Here is a 21,351-nt window from a genome sequence, read left to right as displayed (position 1 = left end):
CGTTCATTCCTGTGGCTGTAAGGCCCAGGTTCCCCTAGCCCTTCTCTCCTGATCAGTGGGTTCATCTGGGCTCCCGGAAAGTGAAAGCCTGCAGGGCCTCTTGATGCCAGAAGCTACGTGGGTTCATTTTAAACAAACGTCTCCAGAGCAAACCTTGAGGACAGGACCATCATGGGTAGGAGAGATGGTCTTTATCTGCTCAAAGTCACATCGGACACCATGAGACCCACCACATACAACGTGGCGCCCTCTGCAAAAAATACCTGTGTGATGTGAGGTGCACACAGAAGCCTGAACAGAAAAATGTCTTTCCCAGGCTCCTGACCATGCTCAGCACAGAACACTGGGCCGAGTGAAGGGCGGGTAACCATGGACACGTCTGTGGGCCCAACCTAAGTCCTTCTCAGAAGGCAATCTGCTGAGGCTGGGGATGTGGCTCGGTTGGTAGAGTGCTTGTCAAGAATTTGTGAGCCCTGGCTTCAGTGCTCAGCAATGCAAACGGGGTGTGGTGGCGCAAGCCTGTAATTCCAGCTGTCAGGATGTGGAGGCAGAAGGAGAGAAATTCAAGGTTGGCTGGGCATGGTGGCTCACACCTTTAATCCCAGCACTTGGGAGGCAGAAGGCAGGCAGATCTCCGTGAGTACTGTTTCAAAAAACAAACAAATAAACAAAATCAAGGTCATCCTCAGCTATGTAATGAGTTTGAGGCCAGGCTAGAAACCCTGTTTTAAGAAATTTTACTTATTTCTTTGGTTTTTCTTTTTCTTTCTTTTTTTTTTTTTTTTTTTTTTTTTTTTTTTTTTTTTTTTGGTTTTTCGAGACAGGGTTTTTCTGTAGCTTTGGAGCCTATCCTGGACTAGCTCTGTAGACCAGGCTGGCCTCGAACTCACAGAGATCCACCTGCCTCTGCCTCCCGAGTGCTGGGATTACAGGTGTGCGCCACCACCGCCCGGTGTTTCTTTGGTTTTTCAAGACAAGGTTTCTCTAGACGAGGTTTCTCTATGTAGCCCTGGCTGTTCTGGAACTCTAAACCAGGCTGGCCTTGAACTCAGAGATCTACATGTCTCTGCCTCCCGAGTGCTGCGCACACTACCACCGCCCAGCTTTTAAAGAGATTGTTTTGTTTTTTAAGGTATTCTACTAGAGAAAGCAAGCTAGGCAAAGAGAAGGGCCAGTAAGAGAGCCCTACATGAGAAGAGGAAAGAATTCTCCGGTAGAAGCCGCTCTGAGGAATTTAGACACAGTAACTCACCAAGTGCTGGCAAAGCCCCACACCCCACTGACACTTTCTGCGATCTGGGCTCTGAAAAGAACAAGGACTGTCGCTCTTTCTTTAGAGATAAGGAAATAGGAGCCTACAGAACCTTTCCCCATTTGCTTGGAAGTCTGACGCAAGAGCCGGGCTTTTCAAAATGCCCTCCTAGGTCTCTGTCCCATGCCAGGAACTGTCCTCATCTCTGCCTATTGAGACTTTCTTCTCAGTCCTATTGGCAGAGAGGTGGGCGGCCACATCACTTTCTGACAAGGTGGTATCTGCAAGTCTTTAGTCAGCAGCCTCGCCAGCTCTGGGAGGAGCACTTTGGAGACAAAGCCATGGTCCAGGCAAGGGTTTGGGAAGGTGACCTCAAACAACAACAGAAATGCACCCTCACCTGTGGCTAAGTGTAACAAGCTACATCTTTAAACACCCTGGGGAGTGAGGAGCCAGATGTTTGGTTCAAACCTGCAGCTCACCCCTGCGTGATCTGGAAAGTACCATTCCTGTCTCTCTCTCTCTCCAACCCCCATTCACTCAGAGAGTCTGCAAACAAACAACTCACAGATCAGCCTGCCTCTGCTGGGATTAAAGGTGTGTGCCACCACTACCACCCAGCTCCAGTCCCTCCTCCACCACCACCACCACCACCACCACCACCACCACCCCGCTCCAGTTCCTCCTCCACCACCACCACCCCGCTCCAGTTCCTTATTCTTTTTTTTTGAGACAAGGTTTCTCTGTGTTGTGTTGTTTTGGTGCCTGGGTCTCGCTGGCCTCAAACTCACAGAGATCCATCTGGCTCTGCCTTCCAAGTGCTGGGATTAAAGGTGTGCGCCACCATCGCCTGGCCCCATGTTCAGTTTTAACATCCCTAGAGTGAACACTTCAGTTCTTGACTGAGAGCTTGGGATTTTGGAGTATCTGAGATGTAGGACTCTGCTGGCAAAGTCAAAGCAAATACTCTAAAATATGAAAATCTCTGAAATCTGAAACCTCTCTTTCTGTCCCCAAGCACTTTAGAAAAGGGTTGCTATTAATCCATTATATATTTTCGCTTATTAATACTCATAATAGTGATGAGAGATGGCTCAGCAGTTAAGAGCACATACTGCTCTTGCAGAGGACCTGAGTTCAAGTCCCAGCATGTCAGATGTACACAAGGGGGTGTGTGGTCAAGAAACTGTGGACGTGACTGCTCCATGGTATGGTTAAGGGAAAGTTCTTATTTGTAGATATGAGAGAGAAAAGAGCCAGAGGCATCGCAAAGACTCCAGAGCAGAGAGAGAAAAAGTAAACTGAATATGGCCAGCAAACTGGACATGGCCAGGGATATCTGTGAGAGAAGGGAGAATAACTACATAGAAAACAGAGAGAGCATCCTGAGACTAGCGGGGAGGGGGAGGGGACACCTTGCATTATAAAGAGAACAAATGGGGATCTAGAGAAGAGAGGCCCGGGGAGAAGCCAGCATGCTAGGGTGGGGGCTTTGAGATAAATAACAGCACCTGTAGTACTGAGGGAGCCTGGAGGCCAGCATGCACTTTGATAATGCTGATAGGTGCCACAGGTAGCCATATACCCTGTCTGCCAGAGGTAAAGGAAATGACTCCTTTAGCAGATGGGAACCGGTTTCACAAGTTCCTGAAGAATGCTGGGTTTTATCTAATCACTAGAAATCCTCCTATAGTCCAGGTTGAGCCCATTTCTGGATATATGGACTGTCTTTTGGGGTTTGGGGAGTTGGAGTTTCCTTTGGACCTGACACTCACAACGGCCGGTCACATCAGTTCCAAGAAGAACGAAAGTCTCCGGTCTTAGCAAGAATACGCACAAACCCACATACATGCATATATACACATATTACAATTTAAATAGTGAGTAAATCCTTTTAGAAGCTTGGCTATGCTTTTGTGTTTAAAAAGGAAGGTAAGCCAGGTGATGGTGGTGCACACAGAGGCAGGTGGATCTCTGTGAGTTGAGTTCAAGGCAAGCCTGGACTATAGAGCAAATTCCAGGACAGCCAGGGCTACACAGAGAAACCCTGTCTCAAAAAACAAACAAACAAACAAAAAACAAAAGAAAACAACAACGAAAAAAACCAAACAAACAAACAAATAAAAAATTCTCACCAGCATCCCCAAATGAAGTGAATTTATATAGATCATATATATAGAATTTATATAAGATCATACAGGTAAAAGCTAAATACAGGACTGGAACTTCGAAGTGAGAAATCTGCAGCAATTGTCTGTGCGGAGCTTTGCAATTTACAAAGTGTCTTCACCATCAGGTACCAGGAAGCAGGAAATGAGAGGCCTTGGCAACACCCAAGCCTTGCTGAAATACCCTTAGGTGCCTCAAGATAGGAGTACAGTAGAGAGGCCAGTGAGATGCTTAGCTGATAAACGCAGGAGACATCAAGCTTGATGACATTAGTTCAATCTCCAGGACACTTGTGGTGGAGAAAACCAACTCCCACAAGTTGTCCTCTGACCTCCACATGGACACCATGGCACACACACAAAATAAAATGAAATAATTTTTTTTTTTAAAGCTATGCCTGTGCTGGGGCGTGCGTCTACTGACTACTGCCTCCCAACGGAGAGACGACTTCCTGGAGGCTCCGCATCACCCAGGAACCTGGTAGAAATGGAAACTCCTCCCACCTGCTGAGTCAAGGGGCAGGTGACACTGGTGTGCAAACCATACCCCTGCAAAAGACGGCCTCGGCTGAGTGACACACAATGGCCGGAAGTCTGGGGCACCCTCTGCTGGCTGTCATCTGCAAAAGCTTAGTCTGTCAAGTGGACAGAAAACTGTCATAACCGACCCCTTGTCAACTTGGCACACAAGCACTGTTCAGCCACAACCTTTCCTTTCTTGTTCATCCTCAAGATGACACGCTAATGTCAGTATCAGAATCATAAATTTTTTTGTTTTTTTGTTTTTTGGTTTTTGTTTTGTTTTGTTTTGTTTTGTTTTTCGAGACAGGGTTTCTCTCTGGTTGTCCTGGAACTTGCTTTGTAGACCAGGCTGACCTCAAACTCACAAGAGATCTGCCTTGCCTCTGCCTCCCAAGCGCTGGGATTAAAGGCGTGCACTCCTGTCAATATAAAACATTTTACAAACTTAAAAAGTTCCAGCGTTGGCTGGAGAGATGGCTCAGCAGTTAAGAGCAGTAGCTGTTCTTCCAGAGGTCCTGAGTTCAATTCCCAGAACCCACATGGCAGCTCACAGCTGTCTCCAGCTCCAGTTCCAGGTGATCTGATACCTTCATATCAACGCACATAAATAAAGTTAAATAAATTATTTTAAAAACAAAAAGGAGGGTTGGGGATTTAGCTCAGTGGTAGAGCGCTTGCCTAGCAAGCACAAGGCCCTGGGTTTGATCCTCAGCTGGGGGGGGGGGGAGTTCCAGTCTTTGCAAACTCAAAACACTTTAAAATTCAGTCTTTTTTTTTTTTTAAATTCAGTCTCTTTTAAAACCTAAAATCTCTTTAAGAATTCAGTCTTTTGACTGTGGGATCTTATAAGATAAAAATGGAAATTAAATACTTCCTTACTTCAAGAGGGAAAAACTAAGGCACACAATCTAAACGAAGCAAAACCATACTCCAACAATGTAAATAATTCAATGTCCAGTATCTGGGACTCACTCACGATCTTCTGGGCTCCTCCAAGGGGCTCGGGTCACTTCTCCATCTCTGCCCTCTGCAGCACACATAGCCTGCCTTCTAAGCTCAGGCCAGTTCCCCTCCATGGCTGCTGTTCTTGGTGGTCTTCCCATGGCACTGGCATCTCTAAAATGCCGGGTCTGCTGCTGCAGCTGGGCTTCACTTTCATGGTACTTTCTCCTGGGCCCTCTTCATGGTACCAAGCCTCAACTCTCTGCATGACCCCTTCAGTCCTGGGCCTTCAACTGCCACTGAGGCTGCACCTTCACCAATGGCCTCTCCTGGCCTCTCACAGTGCCAAGCCTCAGCTGCTCTCCATGACCCCTTCATACCTTCAAAACCAGTAGCACCTGGGTGACTCTTACACTACCAAGTTCAGCTGCCAGAATGAGGTACAACCTTGACTGCCTCTGGAACACAGCTTCTGTACACTGACTCTCAGGAAACACTTCCCAGAAGATTTTACCTCAGTGATGCCGTCTCTTCTAAATCACTGCTGATTTCTTAGCTCCTACCCATCAGCATCAATTGTGGCAGTAACACAAGGTTTCACTTCAGTGGTGCTGGTCTCTTGCTAATCACGTCTGACTCTTCAGCCCCAGCTGACCAGAACGACAGGTTCTTCACAGAAAAATCTCGGTGAGTCTTTACTTCCCTTTGAAACTTCACAAGCCAGGCCTCCATCCTCTGCACTGCTCTCAACATTATCTCCCAAGCTTCCACAGAACATCCCACTGAGCTCTCAACACTCAATGGCTTTTCTAGCCTAAAGGTCCCAAGTCCTTCCACCATCCTCCTAAAAACATGGTCAGGTCTGGCACAGCAATACCCACTACACTGGTACGCTGCTTACCCACTTGCTCTACATGGCTTGCTCAGCCTGCTTTCTTACAGAACCCAGGCCCATCAGCCCAGGGGTGGCACCACCCACAGTGGGCTGTGCCCTCCTCCATCAATCACCAATTAAGAAAATGCCCTACAGGCTTGCCTACAGCCTGATCTTATGGAGGCACTTTCTCAATTGAGATTCCCTTCTTTCAAATGACTAGTTTGGGTCACACTGACAGGAAACCATCCAGCATAGCTGATTCTAGCTACAGTGGAGAGCAGGGTACCTGCTGCCATTTCAAGTCCGTTTAAATGTCACTTCCTTTTCTGCTACATCAAGCAACAGGAGCTTCTTCCAACTTTCTACCCGTTTTGCGTGTTTTCTATTTAAAATTGTGTGTGATGTGAACATATTCATGTGGATGAGCTTGTATCCATGCTGGTACAAGTGTGTGTGTAAGCCAGAGGCTACTGGGTGTCTTCTTCAACTGTTTTTTTGTTTGTCTGTTTGTTTGTTTTGTTTTTGGTTTTTTCTTTAACAGCCCTAGCTGTTCTGGAACTCACTCTGTAGCCCAGGCTGGCCTCGAACTCACAGAGATCCGCCTGGCTCTGCCTCCCGAGTGCTGGGATTAAAGGCCTGTGCTGTGGGATGTCTTTCTGTATGCTGTGAACACGTGTGGCTCCCATTGGATAATAAATAAAGCTGCATTGGTCTATGGCAGGGAAGGATAGGGTTAGGCGGTGCATTCAAACTGAAGAGGAGACGAAGAAGGGTGGAGTCAGGAGAGATGAGATCCCAGCTGAAGGAGCAAAAAGATGTCAGCAGACTGGTAACACCACGGCCACGTGGCAACATACAGATTTACAGAAATGAGTTAATTTAAGATGAAAGAGCTAGCTAGGAAGAAGCTGAAGCCATGAGCCGTAGTTTGTAGTTAACATTAAGCCTCTGAGTGATTATTTTCTAAGTGGCTGCGGACCGCAGGTGGGAGAGATCCCTCCGGACTGCTGGGCAAGGCAGGACAGGAAAAATTCCCGTCTACAGGCCTGTGCCACCACACTGGGCTGTGCCTTTTTTTTTTTTTTTGGTTTTTTGAGACAGGGTTTCTCTGTGTAGCTTTGCGCCTTTCCTGGAACTCGCTTTGGAGACCAGGCTGGCCTCGAACTCACAGAGATCCGCCTGGCTCTGCCTCCCGAGTGCTGGGATTAAAGGCGTGCGCCACCACCGCCCGGCTGGGCTGTGCCTTTTTTAAGATGAGGTCTCTCCCTGAATGTGGAGATCATTGAATCAACTAGGAGGGCAGGTCAATAAGCTGCAGGGATCTGCCTGTCTGTCTGTCCAGGGCTGGGAATACGTAAGTGCTGCTGCGGAGCCAACTCTGCAGTCTCTATTGGACGCTGCTTTCCCAAATTTTTGAAACAGGGCTTATTATGTAGCCCAGGCTGACCTCAAACTTGTGACCTCTCTGCCTCTGCCTCCCAGGTGTTGGGATGACAGGTGTGTACCACCACGCCTGGCTTCTACTTATTTGTTTTTAGTTTCTAAGCACTCTGGCCACCTAAAATGTCAATACTTGCTAAGCCAAGATCACCAAGGCACACCTTGGCCAAACAGGTTAGGTTTTTATAAACTTCCTGCAGTGAGAGACTAAATACTGAGGAGCAGAGGACAAAAACAGAGAGGGCCCATTGGACAGGACTTAGGTTTGTGATGTGATCTTCAGGAAAAGTCTGAAAAGCAAGGAAGCAGTATACTATTCTAGATTGGACGCTTCCAGAAGGTGACTGATTTTATGTAATGGCAAAGTGAAGGATGTACGGCCATGTTTGCCATTACTTAATGCCTTTGCTGGCTCTGAGGCAAGTAAAGATGAGGCTGCTGTTGCTATTCTATTAACTTACTTGTGTCTAGGAGAGACCCACGGGACCGAGGGCAAGTTACTGGTCGGCAGCTTCAGTGATGCTTTTGTCTTTCCCACAGTTATCTGTAGAAGGAAGCTTCCTGAGGACCAGGATGTAGTTTTTCTGACTGATGCACCAGCTTCAAGGGACCTGACATTGAAATGTCTTCCATCTCTGATCCTACACAGCTACAATGGAGTCAGTCCTCCATCCAGGACAGATAAACTTGAGTCCTTGGAATATCTAACAGAAGATGGTAAGGCCAGTAAACAAAGCTGCCACATAGATGGATACCAATATTATCCTCACAGAGCTTGAAAACAGACCAAGCAAGTGTGTCTTTTCAACTCTCCCTGGGACTACATAAGGCTTATCCTTTCCCAGGTGGTCAGGGAAAACAATTGGAAAAAATATTTCAAAGGCAATGAATGGCTATGTTAAAGATTATACTATAAATTGCTAGTCAATGGTGGCGCATGCCTTTAATCTCAGCACTCGGGAGGCAAAGGCAGGTCAATCTTGGTGAGTTGAGGCCAACCTGGTCTACAAAGTGAGTTCCTGGATAGCCTTACACAGAGAAATCCTGTCTCAGGGGAAAAAAATACATACATACATACATATATATATATATATATATATATATATATATATATATATATATTCTCTCTCTCTCAGTACAATGGGAGAAACATTCTATGTCTATGTTAGATTAAATAGTCCTTGATTAAATAGTCTTTCTTTTCTCATTTACAACATCTTAATGCTATTCTGCCCAGGGTGAAATCTGAGGTGGTCCTCCAGAGAAATTATAGGCCTTTCCAGAAAGAGGAATGGCTCTGGGTTGTCATAAAATAGAGCCAGCCAATGCAGGAAGAGGCTTTTCTTTCCTCTCCTTCTATTGTTTATGGGCATTTTCTCTACATGCTTATCTGTGTATCATGCACATGCCTGGTGCCCATGGGAACCAGAAGAGGGCATCACATTGATCCCCTAGAACTGGAGTTACAGACAGACAGGTGTGAACTGCCACGTGGGTGCTGGGAATTGAAGTCAGTTATTCCTGGGCTGGTAGTATGATTTATTGGTTAAGTACATTCCAGGACTTCAAAACAAAGAAAAACTTCAAATCAAACAAACATCCTGTGGCCCATCAGATGGACAAAACGGAGAAAGTTTGCTGACATTACTTTGGTAATAGTGTGGATCAATAGGCAAGCTCATAAATTGCTAGTGAAAGGACAGGTTGTGGGTTTTTTTGTTTGTTTGTTTGTTTGTTTTGTTTGTTTGTTTTCTAGAGACAGGGTTTCTCTGTGTAACAGCTCTGGCTGTCCTGGAACTCAGAGATCCATCTGCCTCTGCATCCTGAGTGCTGGGATTAAAGGCATCACCACCACTACCCATTAAAAGAACAGATTGTTGGCCTGGCGGTGGTGGCGGCACACGCCTTAATCCCAGCACTCGGGAGGCAGAGCCAGGAGGATCTCTGTGAGTTCAAGGCCAGCCTGGGCTACCAAGTGAGTTCCAGGAAAGGCGCAAAGCTACACAGAGAAACCCTGTCTCGAAACCCCTCCCCCCCAAAAAAAAAGAACAGATTGTTATAACTTGTTTTATTTTATTCTAAGTTATACTTTATTTTTTTGAGACAGGATTTCATGTAGTCCAGGCTGTCATGGAACTCCTTATGTAGCCAAGGATAACCCTGCACAGCACACTGATCTTGTCTCCACCTCCCAAATACTGTGATTATAGGTTTGAGCCAGCATGCTAGATAGTACAACCACTTTTTTTTTTAATTATTTTTATTTTTATTTTGCAATACAATTCAGTTCTACATAACAGCCACGGATTCCCTTGTTCTCCCCCCTCCCGCCCCCCTCACCTTCCCCCTAGCTCACCCCCCATTCCCACCTCCTCCAGGGCAAAGCCTTCCCCGCGGACTGAGATCAACCTGGTAGACTCAGTCCAGGTAGGTCCAGTCCCCTCCTCCCAGGCCAAGCCAAGCGACCCTGCATAGGCCCCAGGTTTCAAACAGCCGACTCATGCAATGAGCACAGGACCCGGTGCCACTGCCTGGATGCCTCCCAAACAGATCAAGCCAATCAACTGTCTCATCTATTCAGAGGGCCTGATCCAGTTGGTGACCCCTCAGCCATTGGTTCATAGTTCATGTGTTTCCATTCGTTTGGCTATTTGTCTCTGTGCTTTATCCAACCTTGGTCTCAACAATTCTTGCTCATACAAACCCTCCTCATTCTCGCCAATTGGACTCCCAGAGATCCACCCGGGGCCTAGCCATGGATCTCTGCATCCAGATCCCTCAGTAGTTGGATGAGGTTTCTAGCACGACAATTAGGGTGTTTGGCCATCCCATCACCAGAGTAGGTCAGTTCGGGCTGTCTCTCGACCATTGCCAGCAGTCTGTTGTGGGGGTATCTTTGTGGATTTCTGTGGGCCTCTCTAGCACTTTGCTTCTTCCTATTCTCATGTGGTCTTCATTTACCATGGTCTCCTGTTCCTTGTTCTCTCTCTCTGTTGTTGATCCAGCTGGGATCTCCTGCTCCCCCAAGCTCTCTCTCCCTCGACCCTTGCCCTTCACTACCCCCACTCATGTCCAGGCTGTTCATGTAGATCTCATTCCATTTCTCTGTCATTGGGCGATCCCCGTGTCCTTCCTGGGGTCCAGTTTTCCAGGTAGCCTCCCTGGTGATGTGAGTAGCAGTCCAGTCATCCTTGTTCCACATCTAGTATCCTCCTATGAGTGAGTACATACCATGTTTGTGTTTCTGAGTCTGGGTTACCTCACTTAGGATGATTTTCTCTAGATCCATCCATTTGTCTGCAAACCTCATGATGTCATTGTTTTTCTCTGCTGAGTAGTATTCCATTGTGTATATATACCACATTTTGTTTATCCATTCTTCAGTTGAAGGGCATCTAGGTTGTTTCCATGTTCTGGCTATTACAAACAATGCTGATATGAACATAGCTGAACAAGTGCTCTTGTGGTGTGGTTGAGCATTCCTTGGGTATATTCCCAAGAGTGGTATAGCTGGATCTCGGGGGAGACGGATTCCCAATTTTCTAAGAAAGCGTCATATTGATTTCCAAAGTGGTTGTACAAGCTTGCATTCCCACCAGCAGTGGAGGAGAGTTCCCCTAGCTCCACATCCTCTCCAGCATAAGGTGTCTTTAGTGTTTTTGATCTTAGCCATTCTGACAGGCGTAAGGTGGTATCTCAGAGTTGTTTTGATTTGCATTTCCCTGATGATTAGGGATGTTGAGCAATTCCTTAAATGTCTTTCAGCCATTTGAGTTTCCTCTGTTGAGAATTCTGTTTAGTTTTATAGCCCATTTCTTAATTGGACTGTTGGGCATTTTGATGTCTAATTTCTTGAGTTCCTTATATATTCTGGATATCAGTCCTCTGTCAGATGTGGGGTTGGTGAAGATCTTTTCCCATTCTGTAGGCTGTTGCTTTGCCTTGTAGTACAACCACTTTTAAAGATGGCTTGAAATTTAAAATTCACAAAGCCAAGCTGGGCATCATTATAGAATATTATTTTAAGATGTGCTACATTTGTTTATGCTGTGGAACATTTCCTTAATGATGCAAAGATGTTTATTTTTTTTTATGTTGCATTTGTTTAACTCTGTGAAGCTGTGTTACTGTGCCTGTCTAAAACACCTGATGGTCTAATAGAGAGCTGAATGGCCAATATTGAAGCAGGAGGAAGGATAGGCGGGGCTGGCAGGTAGAGAGAATAAAAGAAGGAGAAATCTGGGAGAAGGAGAAAGAGAACAAGGAGAGGGGGATGCCAGGAGCCAGCCACAGAGTAAAGTGAAAATAAGATATACAGAAGTAAAAGAAAGCTCAGGGGCAAAAGGTAGATGGGATAATTTGAAGTTAAGGAAAGCGGGCTAACAACAAGCCAAGCTAAGGCCAGGCATTTATAAGAAAGAATAAGCCTCCATCATGTGTGAGTTATTTGGGAGGTGGGTGGTGGGCCCCAAAAAGAGTAAAAACAACCAACAACAGGGTATGCTAGCCACACCTCTTAATCCCAGCACTTAGTAGAGAGAAACAAGCAAATCTCTGAGTCCAAGGCCAGTCTACATAGTTCCAGGACAGCCAACATTACACAGTGAGACCCTGTCTCAAAAACAAAACAAAATAAAACACAGAAAGCCACTGGCCCAACAACTTCCCTTTTAGCAGCTTAGGCTATAGATAAAGCTTACATATGCAGAGGAACACACCACTCTATACTAGCTGAGTTCCTGGTAGTTTTTAAATGTTTTTAATACTAACGCTAACTGAATATTAATTACAGCTTTGTTTTCAACTCATTCCTCTAAGAATTATAAAGACAGAACCAGGCCACTCAGGAGGCAGAAGCAGGAGGATCTCTGAGTTCAAGGCCAGCCTGGTCTACAGAGTGAGTTCTAGGACAGCCAGGGCAACACAGAGAAACCTTATCTTAAAAAACCAAACCAAAGAATTATAAAGATAATCAGAAAAGCCTGCATATCCTGAAGGCATCTAAATTCATGTATCCTTAAAACTCTTCCTAAAAGCATCTGTATTAATTGCTGGTCTTGTTGCTACAAGTTGCTCACCCAGGTACCTGCAGGGAGGGCTTATTTATGGTTTCAGGCCCCGTGAATACTGTCCATCATGACAGGGATGGCCAGGCAGTAGTATAAGGCTGTGAGGCATACTGTGCCCAGTCAAGCAGCAGCAATAAGCACTGGGCTCGGCTGGTGTTCACAATCATGATTTATTTATTTAAAATGAACAACTTCCAAAAAAACGGTAGTAAGAATCACTGGTACCATTGTGGAATCAACAGTAAATAACTCTTGCCTAGACAGCTGTGCTTACCAAATTTCTACACCAGACATTTGTGCTGAAATGCTCCAAATTGCATTACTGCTACCAAAATACTCTCTAGCTGGGTCTCTGCCAGTCAAGCTCCATGAAGAACAGGTTCAAAGTTCATGCACTTTGTCCGCTCCTTAACGAAACCTGCTCAATCTGCATCTCACGACCATTAAGTTTAGATATTGTTTACAAAGTGTGATCCTGGACTCTTAAGGCTAGAATATGAACAGATTAAAGTGGTTCCTTATTCTGGTTCACATAGGGAGCCCCTGAGCTGGAAACATGACATTTAAATATCATGCTATTGTACGAGGGGTCTTAAAGCTGCATTTGGTCCTGTCCAAAAAGATGAAGGACCCAACTAGGTGTCCTCCAAGTCACTTCCTTGTCTCTCTTTGAGGGCCAGCTACCATTCCACTTCATGCCTGGGAGCCTAGCACTCCTGGGAGTGACTGGGAGCCAGGATATCCTAGATTCATGTTACCTGAGTCAGTAGCAGCTGGCAGCTAATTTCTGGTGCCTTGCTCCTCCTTACTGGGTCAACGGCTTCCTGGGAGCTGTGCACAGTCCCAGTTCCTTGAACGACCAAATAGCAGGCCTTCTAGAGCCTTCCTCTCCTCTCATGTGATCTCCTGTATATTTTTACCATCTTACTCTTTTGGTGGTGCCAGGGGTTAAACTCGGGGCCTTGCAGACACCAGGCAAGCACTCCTACCACTGAGGTCCATCCCGGCCTTACCTAAGGCTGTTTACAGAACCACTTAGAGCTGGACCTACAGTTTTGAATTAGCAGTGGGTCCTCCCGGTGCTTCCACTGGCAATCAAAAACAAACTCTGCTAACAGTTCGCTGCTCTATACAAGTAAATCTGACTTTGAGAACCTTTTTAAAGATCTCATTTGTGTCAGGGGAGGAGCATACACACCAAGGTACACTTGTGGAGGGCAGAGGACAACTTGCAGTCTTGGTTCTCTCCTTTCACCTTGTGGATCCTCCGGCTTTGCGGCAAGCGCCTTTACCCATCCAGCCACCTCGTTAGCCTTGATTCTTTCTTCTTTCACCCTCTGTAACAGCAGTTCTCAACCTCCTAATGCTGCGACCCTTTAATACCGTTCCTCATGTTGTGGTGACCCTCAACCATAAAATTATTCTCGTTGCTACTTAACTGTAATTTTGCTAGTTATGAATCATAATACAAATGTCTAATATGCAGGATATCTGATATGTGGCCCTATAAAAGGGTCCTTCGACCCCCAAAGGGGTCTCAACCCACAGGTTTAGAGCCCTTGCTCTAAATCTTTGAACTCTTTGACTTGTCTTTCAAGTTCTGCATACTTACTGAGATTCTCCTGAACCTCCCTCAGTGAGTGCACACTCTCCCGAACCACCAATAGACAGGGACAGTGTCTGTCTGTCTGTCGCCTCAGTGATTCCCAAACACTGTGTTCCCCTCTATCAAGCTTTTTCAATGTGAAGTCTTGTTAGGGAAGACAGCCCCAGGATATCTAAGGCAGGGCTAAAACTAGTGACATATTCCTCTGAAGAATGTTATCCAGGAACCTACACAATGGCTCAGTGGGTAAAAGCACTAGTCACAAAGCCTGAGGACCTGAATTTCATCCCTGAACCCATGTAAAAGGAGAGAACTGACCCTCAAGTCATCCTCCAGCCTCCACACATCACATGGCAGTGGGGGACGAACACTTTCACACTAATAATAATGGAGAGACGTTTTTCCCTGGGAGCCTTTTCTTCTCTGGAGAGTTCCTTCTCGCTCCCCTGTCTACTACAAACAGAAGACACTTGCTGCTCCTCTGTCACCTTTCAGCTGGATTATTAGTCATCTGGAACACAGGCCTATTCTGCCCACCTAAGTTCTGCCAGTGGGCTATGTCTCCAACCCTCAGCTCCCTATCTTGTAACGGGCAGAGTGTTCCCTGAGAGTTAGTAAATGCTGCACATGACACCCTACAGCTTTGGAGCTGCTATGTGGCCAGTGAGAAGGCTCAGCGGGTAAATGCACAGGCCACCAAACCTGACAGCCCGAGTTCAATCCCTGAGACATCACAGCCACCAACCCCTCCAAGTTGTCTTCTGACCTCCACATGTGTTCTGTGAAATGTAATTTAAATTCTCTTCTTTGTAAGCTGCAGTGCTTAAAAGAGGTGGTGGGAGAGGATGACGACTAAAATTCCACTGAACCCTCCAGGGCTAGCGCTTAGAAGGCTGATGCAGGAAGATGGCACGTCAAAGCCAGGAGTACACAGAAGTGGAGACCTGACCACACTACCTAGCAAGATTCTGTCTGAAACGGTAAAGACACACTAGATTAATAGTGCAAGGATATTTAAATAAGAAGCCACAAGTCAACTTTCAAATGTTTTATTTTTAGTGTTTTAAAACATTTTAATACAACAAAGATATAAAATAATATATATTAGTTAAATCTGGATTTAATTTAGAATCAGGTATTTACTTATATACAATACTGTGCTTCAAGGTATGGCTACCACAGGAACTTTCATATCTTCAAGTACCACTAGTTTCTCTGTGGACAAGGAGACTTGCAGGTAGAATTCCCTAAACTAAACACGCCTGCCTTAGTCCACACAAACTGCTTCTCCAATGAGTACAGTTTCACCTCTTTGCTCCACAGCAGAAAAAGTTCATTATCCTAACAATCCTGAATCCTTCAAATGAAAAATCATTCAAATTAAACATCTGAAACATGTTAATAACAGGCTGTTTAGTTCTTCAGAAAATCCAGTAGCTCCGATTAAAAGAGATGTGAAATAACAATGAAAAACAAAAACAACTTCATAACATTCCTTCTCTCATCAAAGCACAAAGCTTCCTTATGCCAAGACAAGAAATACACAGAATGAAGAGTCCTTGTTTAACATACAGTAGAATGTATCCTCAAAAACAACTTAGTGTAGCTGGAGAAATAGCTTAGTTCATAGACATTTGTACTGGACTCGATACAATAATTTATCACATTAGTTATGTGGAATTAGTGCCACTGAATTGACAGGCAAACCCACAGCTCCTTCTACAATAATTTTAGTCGTTGGAAGCTATGCACAAAGAGAAGAAACCAACAACCCCCTTTCTCTTCCCACCAGTGGGGCAGCTGAAGCTCTCTGAGCTTTACTGGGATCTAGCAGTCCCCAGCTGCAGAGGTATGGGGTGACCGGACCAAGCTCACTCCCGAATAGACAACGGGGCGGCTGTCTAAACCATCGTGCCGGGTTGTCGTTAAAATTCAGGTGCTCTAGTGGCTTTCACACTGTGAAGGAAAGCAAGTAAACGACTCTGAGAAACGTTCTTGTCTCCAGGGTCTGAGAACCCAAGGGCTGACAGACAGGTGAGTATACTGTCACTGCTTTCACTATGGGATCTCTGTCTACAAAGGACTATCAAATAATTAAGTGTATTAAGTCAGGGAGTTCAAGTCAAGAATATCGTAAACATTCTTAAGCACTTTGGATCTAGAATCTTTAAGTAATAAAATCACTTTTTGCTAAATATAATCAAAACAGGTTTTTGTCATGAATTTGAATTTAATCCCAGCATGGGAGGCAAAGACAGGTGGATCCCTGAGTTTGAGGCTACCCTGATCTACAGACTGAATTCCAGGGCAGCCCAGGCTACACAGAGAAACCCTGCCTTTAAAAAAAGAAAATAAAAGAAAGGAAGAAAGGAGAAGTTTTGCACAAATGTTTCTAAAACAGACTGTTTCTTCTCTTCTGGTAAAGGATTCCGCTCCTCTGCTCTCTGCTCACCAATGACAGATTTGTGTGACTTCCCAGTCATAACACAGGCAGGCAGAGCAGGGCTATGACCACTCGCAATGTCAATGTCATGCTCCTGGCAGTGTGTTTTCTTGGTCACAGCCCACCTTTATTAAACTCACTGATTCTAAGACTATCAACATGTAGAACCAGCATATAAAGTAGTTCTTTTGCTACAGCAATTCTGGTCAGAGAGAACTGGAGGATAGCCTCATTGGGAACTGCAACACACACAAAAAAGGTTTCTGTCAAAGTACGTGGAGATGAGAGCAAGCTTATCTTCCTTAAAACCTCGATCCTTTCCTCTGCCTTCAACCACCTTTCAAGATACTCTGCCTTGCCCCATAAAAGACACAGAGCTAAGGATGTAGTTCAACAGTAGAGGACGTGCCTGGCCCACACACAGCCATAGGTTTAGCACCACAGGGAGGGCATAAATACTGTTTCTAGATCAGAGGCAATCCATCAAGGACCTCCCACAGAACCTCTACTTTGCACCCCCAAACTCAAAGCCTTTCCTTCCTTCTGTATAAAGATGTCAAGGATGAAAGCCTTCTACAACTGCAGAATCAAATACAAGATCCAAAAGCATGGAGCTTCTTCACCCAGCCACACCATGCCCAAAATGTAAACAGAAATTCTATCTTCACTACAGTTAAGATTTCAGCAAGAGAAAAGGTGTGAAGACAAAAACTGAAAAACAATTTTGTCTCAGTTGTGAGACCTGAAGATGATTAACTCATGTAAACACTGTCTTAGAATAGCTAATAGGTTATAGTCTAGCTTACCTTTTCCTCAAACCAATGGGAGTGACTGTAGGACCACTCACAATTCGCACTGCAGGCTGCTGCCAGGACTCTCACCATCAATAGTGCTGCAAAGCTAGCTGCATCCCTTTCCTATTTTTTTCTACAGTAGAATCCATACGGAGGAGAGAAGCCTGATGTTAAAACAGTCACCGTTAACACAGTGAACATCTAAATGAACGTGGACACAGATGGTTTTGGAACAGTCTCCCAAAGCCAACACTGGCTTCCTCCTAGCTAAGTTGGGTCCTGCTACGTTAGGGGTGGGGATGTGAAAGGGGGTGGCAGTAGTAGCCTTTGACCTCAAGTCAAACCACTCAAACAAGCATGGAAAACCTTCACTCCATGATTATGCAATTTCTTTACAAGAGATATTGGTGTTTTTGATCCTGGCTTGTAACAGAATCAACAATTTAAAATACTGTAAGAATCTGAAGTATAAGATTTAAAAACATAATCAAACTTGAGTTGCTTCACATCATTTCTCAGGTGATAAATGAGTGATGTTTCTAGCAGACTCAAAGTGCGTTGTTCAGCACGGGCTGAACCCGCTTGCCTATTATCATCCCCTCCCTGCCTAATTCACCCAGGCAGCTTCGGGGAGGGTGGGACTATGACTCCAACTGCAATAACGGAGATTTCACTCAAACAGAGAAGGAACACAAGCATCTGCTGTGGTCTAACTGTGACCTCAGGATGCCTGCAGCACTCTCCTCAAAGTCCTTGTATTAAAATGGAATGTAAAAACTACACAATTAGTATTCCACTTGTTTAAACTGAAGGTCAATTTCCAACTCTACAAGCAGGCTAAAGTCAAAAATAAAGTGACAAATGGTAGAGAGGGGAAATTAATTACTGAAGGTAATTTTCTAATGTAAACAGCAGCTCATTTATTTTAGTTCTTGACTGCCAAATTAAGACTATAGAAAGAATGTATGTACACAATTATTTTTTAAAATAAAAAGCAACAAGCTTTTTGTGTCCAAGTATGCCTCAGACTATTTACTTTCAACGGTCAAGAATGAGAAATTTCAGGAAAACAAAACAAGAAACCCCAAAGAGTTAACACTATGCCTACAACCTGTAGATTTTTTTTTCACTAGAAGAAAAGAATTCTTTGCATGCACATTTACTTATTTACTGACATAAGAACTTTAACTCTTACTTGTCTCACTAAATCACATCATTAAAAAAGCATTAGACTGGGCTGTCACCTGCCTAACTAACTGTTACAACACAAACGTCTTCCAGATATCACAGCACTAAACCGACACCACTTTACTAGTATGAACCTGTGCAGCTAGCTGTTCCCCCCACGAATCCTTACTCTTGTTCACACTGAAGCTTCCCGACAAAACAGGAACTGCACGTGTGGTAAAAATGCAGCCCCGTATTTGCACTCGTGGGAAGGCCAGTGACACCTGCCACACGGCCCGTCCATTCTCTTCTTGTTCCATGCAAGCTGCTGTGTTCAATATGCTTTTCTTAACAATGGTTCAAAGGGTAAAACACATTTACTAGTAAGACGATCACTTTCCAGACAGACACAGATTAGTTCAGTGAACAAGTGAGAAAGCTCACTTGGTAGGGGAAACAGCTTCAGAAAACCTTTCTTGACTTGAGTCCTGCTGAAAATCATACAAATCCACCAACTAGTCCAAGCTGATGTGCTTGAGTTCAGGAGGCTGTTAAACACTCAACATGCACAGGTTATGGCCTGATATCACCCACAGACCGGGTCTTCCCACAGTGAAGGAGGAGCAGCAAGTCTGTCCTCTAACTCTCCGTTCAAACAGCTAGCTAAGGAGTCTTGGTTGCTCTTTCTCGAGTTTTATAGTCACAGTCTTGCTCAGAACAGGAAACCTGTCAACATAGAAGCCAAAATGCAACACATCCAGGGACAACCTGGGGACAAAGCAAAGTTATTCGTTTTCATTCCGTAACTATTGTGTATTTAACAACAAACTCATTACAGAGATACAGTCTTCATCCAATTAGTCTTTTCATTATTGCTGGTTTAGAAAATGGCCAACAATATTCATTAGGTACTGTGCCATTAACATTGCATTCAAAGAAAGAAAACATAGGAAACCAAATTCTCGCTCTCCTACTCTGATGATACGCTCTGGTATTGGCTAGAGTATGGTAGTACAAAAAGAGTCTTGTTGTGATATAAAAGGCAATAAACACATCAATAGAATAATGTTCATGGGCAGCCAAGATGAAGAAGATTCCAAAGAGGTTGAGAACCCAGGATAGAGTATGCAAGAAATTCCAGCTTCTTGGCGTATCTAGGAAAAGGACAGAAGGGTTATTTAAAAACACATTTCTTCCGATGCTTCTTAGTCACATGCTTCTCAGGGCAGGTTGTACACTATTCCTCCCCAACCTACCTCCCCACCTTTTTGTGCAACTCTATCTCATGTAGTCAGGCTGCCTTGAACTGGATATGTAGCTGAGGATGAACCTGGGGCTGCATGCATGGCAGGCAAGCACTCCAAGTGAGTTACAACCCTAGCCCAGTTGCCTACTCTTCCCAGGACTTAACATCCTCCCCACTTCCTCCTCTGCGATCTGCTGTCTGATATGCACAGAAGCATTAAAGACATACTTACACTCTGTGACAAAGAAATTCAGCATGGTTAGAACAACTGTGTGGCCACTGAACATGTAATCTCCACAAGTGTGGACGCCAGTCAGGGTCATACCAAAGCCGCTCCAAATGGCAAATGCCCGGCGTAGTTTCTCCCACACGCTTCCATATATCTATAAAGAAAGCTGTGAATTAGTTCTTCAAATGCTTACAGAGGTGCAGAGCTTCCCCAAATCCATTTTGGGGAACTCATGAGGAATAATGATTCAGAAATAAGAGCATCCAGGCAAAGGTAAACAAAGTCTGACCCAATTAATCCCAAGTGGGCCCAGAGAGTGACCAAAGCTTGACTGTACTCAGAAAATGCTGCTAATTAAATGAAATCATAGTAATTCAAACTCCTTTATAGTAGAGTTACTTTAAGTGAAAACGTCAAGCTGGGCCGGGCAGTGGTGGCCCACATCTTTAATCCCAGCACTCGGGAGGCACTCTGTGAGTTTGAGGCCAACCTGGTCTACAGATCGAGTGTTCTAGGACATGCTCCAAAGCTATACAGAGAAACCCTGTCTCCAAAAACAAAAACAAAGAAATATTGTCAAGCTGGGCATATAACATATGCTGAAGAGGCAGAGGCAGATATATCTCTGTGAGCTTGAGGTTAATCTGGTCTACAGATTGAGTTCCAAGGCAGCCAGGGATACACAGAGAAACCTCATGTCAAGACAACAACAAAAGCAAAATGTAAAAAGGTCAAGCCAAGAATGATGTAACATGCCCACTATCCCAACATGCCATAGTCAGAGGCAGGAGGCTCAAGAGTCCAAGGCTATATTCTCAGTGACATAGGCCAGCCAACGTTACATGAGATTTTGTCTTAAAACAAACAGCGACTGTAAAACAAGAACATCCCTAAGTTTTATTTTTATTTATTTACTAATTTTTATCCCATAATGCCCATGTTTAAATCTGTATTAAGATTTTTTTTTTTTTTTTTTTTCCTTCTTCAAGACAGGCTTTCTCTATATAACAGCTTTGGCTGTTCTAGAACTCGATTTGTGGACCAGACTGGCCTCTAACACACAGAGATCCACCTGCCTCTGCCTCCCATGTGCTGGGTGGGTGTGACACCACTGCCCAGCCTCATATTAAAATCTTTTAATAAGCTCCAACTTTCAGGCTGGGCCGTGGGGGCACATGCCTTTAGTCCCAGTCCTTGGAAGGAAGGAGGAGGATCGCTGTGAGTTGGAGGCCAGCCTGGTCTACAAAGTGAGTTCCAGGATAGCCAGGGTCATTACACAGAGAAACCCTGTTTCCAAAATCCAAAAACAAACAAACAAGCCCCAACTTTCTTCAAAAATAAAACTTGGTGGTGGTGGTGGTGGTGGTGGTGGTGGTGGCGGTGGCGGTGGCGGCGGCGGCAGCGGCGGCGCACGCCTTTAATCCCAGCACTTGGGAGGCAGAGGCAGGTGGATCTCTGTGAGTTCAAGGCCAGCCTGGGCTACAGAGTAAGTTCCAGGACTGGCACCAAAGTTACACAGAGAAACCCTGTCTCGAAAAACCAAAAAAGAAACCCTTAGTAAGGAAATAAGCTATGCCGTAACCTCCAGACTGCCAT

General features: G+C 44.9%; 1 protein-coding gene across 2 annotated transcripts in view; it reads right to left on the bottom strand.

Moving 5' to 3' along the window:
* Positions 1-18,638: 18,638 nt before the first annotated feature.
* Samd8 (sterile alpha motif domain containing 8) overlaps positions 18,639-21,351 on the bottom strand; it is a 48,085-nt gene continuing 45,372 nt past the window's right edge. For both annotated transcript variants that reach the window (XM_059273853.1, XM_059273854.1), the window contains exons 5-6: positions 19,759-19,909; positions 18,639-19,434 (exon numbers count right to left, since the gene is read on the bottom strand). In XM_059273853.1, the coding sequence (XP_059129836.1) occupies positions 19,130-19,434; positions 19,759-19,909 (456 nt within the window). In that variant the 3' untranslated portion in view covers positions 18,639-19,129. The remainder of the gene's footprint in view (positions 19,435-19,758; positions 19,910-21,351) is intronic.

The sequence above is a fragment of the Peromyscus eremicus genome, chromosome 9 (assembly GCF_949786415.1).
Source record: "Peromyscus eremicus chromosome 9, PerEre_H2_v1, whole genome shotgun sequence".
NCBI classification, from domain to species: domain Eukaryota; kingdom Metazoa; phylum Chordata; class Mammalia; order Rodentia; family Cricetidae; genus Peromyscus; species Peromyscus eremicus.
The sequence above is the reverse complement of the archived record's forward strand: the minus strand, read 5'-3'. Positions and strand labels throughout refer to the sequence as shown.